Source organism: Malurus melanocephalus, unplaced genomic scaffold (assembly GCF_030028575.1).
Source record: "Malurus melanocephalus ecotype Western Australia unplaced genomic scaffold, MMel_1.1 scaffold_243, whole genome shotgun sequence".
NCBI lineage: Eukaryota > Metazoa > Chordata > Aves > Passeriformes > Maluridae > Malurus > Malurus melanocephalus.
Window position 1 is genome coordinate 830,779 of NW_026623475.1, and position 7,594 is coordinate 838,372.

The 7,594-nt window shown below is 56.2% G+C and overlaps 1 protein-coding gene across 2 annotated transcripts; it reads left to right on the forward strand.

Annotated features, from left to right (window-relative positions):
- The first annotated feature begins 6 nt into the window (after positions 1–6).
- On the forward strand, positions 7–3,522 carry PIM1 (Pim-1 proto-oncogene, serine/threonine kinase). 2 transcript variants are annotated; one of them, XM_057375244.1, is made up of 6 exons: positions 7–92; positions 183–289; positions 396–446; positions 780–1,146; positions 1,744–1,920; positions 2,127–3,522. In XM_057375244.1, the coding sequence occupies exons 1-6, from the start codon at positions 11–13 to the stop codon at positions 2,276–2,278; spliced, it is 936 nt and encodes a 311-aa protein (XP_057231227.1). In that variant the 5' UTR covers positions 7–10; the 3' UTR covers positions 2,279–3,522. The 2 variants fall into 2 exon arrangements, with proteins under 2 accessions (XP_057231227.1, XP_057231226.1); XM_057375243.1 differs by having other exon boundaries at positions 7–289.
- Positions 3,523–7,594: the final 4,072 nt, after the last annotated feature.

The window sequence follows — 7,594 nt, forward strand, 5'->3', positions numbered from 1 at the left end:
CGCCACCGGGATGCTGCTCTCGAAAATCACCTCGCTGGCGCATCTCCGCTCCGGGACCGGCGGGGAGCTGCACCCCGCCAAGCTACAGCCAGGTCAGGGACACCCGGCCCGGGGGTGCCCGTCCCGGCTTGGGGCCGGCCGGGGCAGCGGGCGGAGCGCTGACGGGCGGGTCTCGTCCACAGGGAAAGAGAAGGAGCCGCTGGAGCAGCTGTACCGGGTGGGCCCGTTGCTGGGGAGCGGCGGCTTCGGCAGCGTTTACTCGGGGATCCGCCTCTCGGACGGCGCCCCGGTAAGTGGCGGGGCCGGCGCGGGGCGGAGAACGAGGGGGCTCGGCTGGGCGGGCGCCGAGCTCATCCCGGCACCGAGCTCATCCCGTCGCTCCCCTTGGCTCGCAGGTGGCGATCAAACGCGTGGCCCGGGACCGCATCTCGCAGTGGGGCGAGCTGGTGAGTGATCGGGGCCACCGGGAGAACCCGGGGCGTGACAGGCTGGGATGAGCCGAGACGCGGGAGGGTGGAAACCGGGACAGCGCGGGGGGAGCCGGGTRTGGGGTCACCGGGGGACGCGGRGCATCCCGGGCCGRGGAATGCCCGGCAYCGATTGGGGCGGGCARGGGGACACCGGGATGCCCAGCACCGGTGGAGGCATACAGGGAGACACCGGAGCATCGCTTGGGCGGGGGGTTGCCCCGGACTGGTGCGTGAAGGCGGGGGAACACYAGAGCTTGCCGCGGCCGGGGGTTCCTCAGCCCCGCTGATGGCAACGTGTTCCCCCCGCAGCCCAGCGGCAGCCGTGTGCCTCTAGAGATCGTGCTTCTGAACAAGGTGGGCTCCGGCTTCCACGGCGTCATCCAGCTCCTGGACTGGTTCGAGCTCCCGGACAGCTTCGTGGTGGTGATGGAGCGTCCGGAGCCGTCTCAGGACCTCTTTGACTTCATCACGGAGCGGGGGTTCCTGCCGGAGGAGATGGCGCGGGGGCTGTTCCGCCAGGTGCTGGAGGCCGTGCGGCACTGCAACAACTGCGGCGTCCTGCACCGCGACATCAAGGACGAGAACATCCTCCTGGATCTGGCCACCGGCGAGCTCAAGCTGATCGACTTCGGCTCCGGCACCTTCCTCAAGGACACGCTCTACACGCAGTTTGACGGTGAGGACGCAGCCGGTGCCGGGCATTGCGCGGCCGGGCCGGGCTCCGGAGCTTTCCCCGCGGCGGGGGGGGGGGGACGGGACGAATTCTGCAGCCGCTGCCAAGTTGCTGTTTGGCACGGGGCGGATGTTGTGAAACGGGAGCCGGCTCCCGGCCCTGCTGACAGCCTCCGTCACCTACACTGGCTCGGGCTGGGGCGGGGGGAGCCAGCGTGACAAAAACACCCCGGGGAAAGGGGAGCCAGAGGGGGGGTTTGCAAAACCCGAGCACCGGCCGGTTTGGTGTGCAGGTGCGGAAGGGCTGGGGCTGCTCCGCTCCCCTTGTTTGCCTTGGTTTATAATTTTATTTTTCTTGCCATCGCGGGGGGGAAAGGCGTGGTTTTTCCCCACCCGTGGGTGGGTTTTTTTTCCCTCGCATGTAACGGCCGGGCCTTCCCCGGGCCCTGCTGCCCTCTTCTGGCACCGGCGCTTTCCTTTTACAACCCAAAGTTTGTAAACAAGAGTCACGTGCTGGCGGGAAGGCGGGCGGGTCACGCCGGGTGCCAGCGCCGCCGAGGGATGCTCGGCCGCGGGGCTGACGGGCTCCTGTGTCCCGCAGGAACGCGCGTGTACAGCCCGCCCGAGTGGATCCGCTTCCACCGCTACCACGGCCACTCGGCCACCATCTGGTCCCTGGGCGTCCTGCTCTACAACATGGTCTGCGGGGATGTCCCCTTCGAGCAGGACGAGGATATCATCCGGGGACAGCTCTTCTTCCGCCGGCGCGTTTCTCCAGGTGAGTACCGAGTACTGGGACACGGGGGGGTTACTGGGATTGGGGAGGGGTGGCAAATCTCACCACGGTGAGCTGWGGAGCTGCTGGAGGAGGTGGCACAATGTCCTGCCATCTGCTCTGCTTCTGGATTGAGAAGGCTGGGCACACCTCAGAACCCGTGGACACTCTGCTCTGACTGACTGGTGATTGCTGGTTTCTCTCTCCAGAGTGCCAAGACCTCATCAAGTGGTGTTTGTCCATGCGCCCCTCGGACAGGCCATCRTTGGAAGACATTTTCAACCATTCTTGGCTGCAGGACATTCACCTGGAGCCATCAGAGATCCACCTGCACAGTTTGATCCAGGAGCCTGACAAGTAACAGCTCCACAYAGCTCCTGGTCATAAGAAGCAAAGAAAACCAGACTTTTTCAACTTGACCACAGCACTGAGCAGGGATCCTCAGATGGGAATGCACACATCTCATCCTGGAGCTGGGTTCTTCCAAGTTCTGRTAGCCACCATCCAAGCCAGCTGTCCTGGACTCCATCTGAATGACATTGTCTCTTTTGAGATTTTGCCAGTAGTTTTTTTGGACAGGTGTTGGGTCTGGTTTTGGAGGCTCTCAAGTGTCATCTTGACCTGCTGAACTGGGGACAGCCAGAGGGATTGGAGACCTGATTGCAAGAAAAGCTTCAGTGGGGAAAGACTGGTTGTGGGGAGGGCAGGGCCTGTGGCCAAGTGGCTGTCCCTTTTCACTGTCCTTATGCTCGTGTGCCTTCTGTTTGATCTGAGCTGTGCTGGAGGAAAGACTTGACTTTTCCTACAGTGCTGCTTTTCTGAGACTCACCTGGGCCTATAGTTCCTTTTCCCTTTTCAAAAAGAAAACGGGTCAGAAGATGCTTGGGAACCAAGTGGGTTATGCCTCGCCTCCTGTGCCTCCATCCCACATGGGTTTTCTGGGGTTCTTTGCTTCTCTGTGCCCTCACGAATGCACAAACAATGCAAACCAACAGCTGTAAATGTGTACATAGTTCTACAGGAGCAAAGCTTGATGTACAGTTGTGAATAGTGATAACATTTTGCCTTTTGTTTTTCTCATTTCCAGGTTTTGTTTTTAATTTATTTTCATGAATTTGTTGTTTGTTTGTTTGTCTTTTTTAAAGGAAGAGTTCCAGCCGCTAGGATAACTTATTTATTTATTTATAAYTCACGTGGGTTTCCAGCCCATGCCTTGCTTCTACAGCTGCTGATCCCCCGGTTTTCCGTTCGGGTCTTCCTTCCRTCTGTGTCCTGTGTCCATCCCCGGGCCCGTCGTGTTTCTGTTGGATGTCTGGCRGAGGTGCGGGGTGGCTGCTGCTCCCCAGCTGTCTCTGTACATAATTCTGGGTGCTGTTCTTTCCTTGCCACGTGCAGATCTCAGTTTGCAGATGAGTTTGGGTTTTCTCCACGGGTGTCTTGTTTGGGGCTGGGGAGGGGGGAGCTGGCCCGGGCCGTCCGCACTGTCCAGTCTGTACCTGTAACCAAGTGTGTAGCCGGCGGGTTTTGTTAATAGTTGATATTGTACAGGGGAATTGAGAAATCTTATTTTTTTTATGCGGTTTTAAATAAAAACAAAACACTTGATGTGATGGGAGGCATTCCTTTGTTGCGRGGCGGGATGAAGGATATGCCATGAGTTGTGGAGTATTGGTGACCACGCCATGGCYATTCCAGGGACCACTGCCTTGAGTCCAAAGCTCCCCACGAAAAAATGGGAATTAACCAGGACCAGCCAGTCAAAAGCACCACGGGGACAGCCGGATCCATCCCTCCACGGGGTGTTTCCAGAGCTGACTGCTCCTGGCAGCTCTCCTGGGAGAGATCAAAGAGGTGCTGAACCCTTCTCSTTCCCATTCATCTGCAGGCTGGTGCGGAGCATGTGCTGGGGCTGGCGGGTAAACAAACATCAAAGCACCCTTACGAAAGGCCGGATGTTGTCAGCCAAATTCAATTTTGGTAAGGCAGATCCTGTTGCTCCGGCTCCGTTGGGTATTGCGTGCTGGGGGCTGGTGGGTGCAGGAAGCTGCCAGCGGGCTGTCCCCACCTCCAGCCCGGCCAACGCGGAGCAGAGGAAGCTGATCTTCAGATTACAAGAAGTCGGTCGCTATCAGTCAGCAGCGGTCGAGTGTTTTTCACCCTCCAAACTGTCAAACCCCATTTCCAGCTCTGCGGCGCTTCAGGGATGTTTGTTTGCGCGTTTTCTTATCTTGGTTTGGGGTTTGGTTTTTTTTTTTAAATTAATTTATACGTGTTGAATTTTGGACCCCTGTTTCTGCACAATCTCCTGGAGCAGCTGCTGCTGCATGCATGGCACGGTGTCTGCTCCAAGGAAGGGGCAGCTTTCCCTTTCTCCAGGTGACTTTCGCAATCCCCAGATCAGATCTGGCACAACAGGACCCTCCTTTCCTTGGCTTGCTCCAGGACTTTTTCCTTAATACCCCCACCTCCAGGGAGCAATCCCTTTCCCCAGCTCACCCCAGGCTCTCCTGTCCTGCTCTCCAAACCATGTGGCTGCTAGGAGGGTCCTGGAGCCACATCCCAACCTCGTGAAGTGACCTAGTATCACCTCTGTGCCTCTGCCTTGGCGAAGAAAATGTTAAGTTCGTTTGTTTGTTTTGCTTTTTTATTTTTTTCTTRGCTTTTTTTCTTTCTTTTTCTATTTCACTCAGCTGCACCTTTCATCCCCTTAGGGCTGCTCAAAGCAGGAAGCGCAGCTCCAAGTGCCTTCAAAGTTCAGGCCTATTTTGAGATGTGGTTTGTATTTACCCTCTTTTTTCCCCGCCAAGACCATCCGGGAAGTTGCTCTTACACAAATGTCCTCACCACACCTCCTGCTACCCGTGGAGCCCCCTGGGTGGCTGCTGCCCCCCCAAAATGTTATCGTGGCCCTACTGCGGGCTGGCCTGGCCCACCCTTCCCGTCAGCGTTCGCCAACTGTTGCGGTGTTTCTTAGAAAACTGAGCGAAAAGCTGAGCAGGTCCTGTGTGGAGCTGGGTGCTGATAGTCCCTCGGCTTCTGCCTGTAGCTGGTGATTTTGTCACTGCCAGGCTCGTGCTGCAGGAGTGGGATGGAGCCACTGTGTCCTCTTCCCAACACCCCGGCACGATCCCGCAGGTCCAGGGGACCGTCCTGTCCTGCCGGGTGTGCACCCAAAGGGTGAGTGTTGGATGGGTGCGTGTTGGATCCCCAGTGCACCCACATTCCTGAGCAGTAACACATTYACCAGGCTGAGAGCTACCAGATCTGTGTCCCAGGCCTCTCTGGAAAAGGATCTCTGTGTGTTTTGATGCCTTAGGATTTTAGCTTCTGTATTTTTCATGTATCTGTAATCCTGTAATTCTTTAGTGGATAACTCCAGACTCCATAGACRGTTCCAAKGTACTGTTCTCCCATTTTTACAYAAAACAATTCTTCTCCAGGCCCCAAACTCAAAGAMGCCTCACTGTGCCAGGCCCCAAGAGATGGAAACAACAGAGAACTGGGGGGAGCCAATTTGGAGTCAATGATTTCATTCCCTGAAGCTGGAATTGGAGGATTCACCCTCAATGTGCAAATGGACAAAACTGATAAAGCGTGAAAAACCCGTGAGCCATTGTCCATTGTGGGTGCAGCCCCTTGGTGGGCTGGGACTGCCCTGAATGCACCTGAAAGCCCAGCAACGAAGAGAACTGCTTTTATTCTCTTAATTTTGTCCAGCCTCTATTCTAGGTAAACCCAGTTAGGAATAGTTTGATTCCCTGTGCTCAGCCCTCTTGAGCAGTGACACCTTCACGAGGCCAGGAGCCACCAGATTCATGTTCCAGGTCTCTGCCACAGGGAAAGGGTCATGGCAGACCCCAAGATGGGCAGTTCCAGCACCAGCTGCCTGTTCTCCTCTCCAGGCTGCCCATCACCATCACACACAGGGCCTGGAGGAAAGAAGAGCCCTTTTCACCCCTCATTTTGMCTCACTGGGGGGATGATTCCAGCAYTTTGGGGGCAKCAGCTATGACWGGTGAGGATGAAAACRCAGGAGTTGTCCATTGGGAAGTGAMTCAGAGGCAGCACTGCTCTCCAACCTCCCTTTCACAATTTTTTCTTGCTCCCCTGTGTCAGCAGGTGAAGCACCCRCAAGGCAGAAACTGCAAAAACCCAATGGAGCAGGACCAGGATGAGATTTCAGGCTGTTGCAACAACTCCAATTGTGGGAACACTGGAATACCATGGATGACTGAGGAYTTTCACAGGGCCAGCACTCATCACACCTGTGCCTTTCTGTACAAATCCATGTCCTGCTGAGGTACTTGGTGATGCAGGAAGGACCAGGGCAGCCTGGAGCCACAGCAAAAGTGACATCGAWGTTTTACATGTCCCTTTCTGGGAATGGGAGATGAGCAATGGCCAAACTTCTGCCACGGCTGGAGAAAGGCAGCTGAGCACCAAGGAGAAAATCACCTGGGGAGCAGAGGCTGGGATTGCCACAGGGACCTGAAGAACTGGAGGCTCAGAGGTGGCACCTCACCACCTCCCTGTCCCAAGGAAAACACCTCTCTGCCCCTGAGGTGCTGTCTGAAACCCTTTGGCCTTGTTGGCACAGTGAGTCACAGGAGCTATTTTCAACCCCTGCCTTAGGACGGGGTGAATTATCAGCAAAYCCAGTGTCCCACGGCTCCGGCTCCCCGGGAATGAACCTTTGTGGGAATCGGTCTCCCAGCRCTTTGCCGGCGGCCTGTGTGGCAACAGCATCATCTCCGTGTGGGGAAACCGAGGCACAGTGACCCAACTCGCTGGGGATCTTTTGTGGTGGAGCTTAGGCTCACCTGCTTTCCCCTGCCCTCTTTCCTCAGGCTGAGATTTGCCGCAGCAGCTCCCAGCTTTAATCCCTTGCTGTCCCCGGTTCCCCCGGGCAGGGGATTGAATCCTGCAGGAGCCCAGAGCAAAGCCCTGCCCCCTCTCAGAGTGAACCTGGGGTGAAACTTGTCCCCTGCCAGGCCTCCTGYGACACCCCCACCGTGCTGGGACAGAGAGGGGAGCCAGGTGCTGGTTTCAGGCACCTGGAGCCCCACTCAACACCAGAGTCTCGTGTTTTGGGGTTTACAGGGACTGTCAAGAGCGGATCTGTGCTCACGGCACCTCCGTGACACATCGAAACTGCATCACTCGACCTGCGAGTTGGTGGGGGTTTTAAAGAGGAAAAAACACTTTATTCACCATAAAAAAACCCCAAACCAACCACAAAAGCTTTCCAGCATGTAAAGTTGAGTCAAATTTAGCAGTTTCAGCTAGAGAAACATATTTTGAAAGCTGTAATAGGAGTGTTTCTTTCATCCCTTTCCAAGCTTTTGGTCCCCTACCTCCAGGGTAATACTTTTGTGTCCTTACTCCTCACTGGGTTTATTACAGTTAGGAGAGGGTTAASCAACCCCAAAAACGAAACAACCAACTCCTTTTACAAACTACAGCAGCCACTTCAGCAGCCCTCAAATACCACAGAGGCACGCGAGTGAACACGAGGGGCGAGCGGGTGTTGGGATGGAGATCTCACCCGTTGAGAAAGCTGTGAGAAAAAYAGAAGCGCCAAAATGTCACTTCAGGTCACCCAAAATCCTTCACCTCTCTCCCCAGTACGGGCAGGCAGGGCTGGGGCCCTCAGCATCAGAGCCAAACTCAAGGGAAG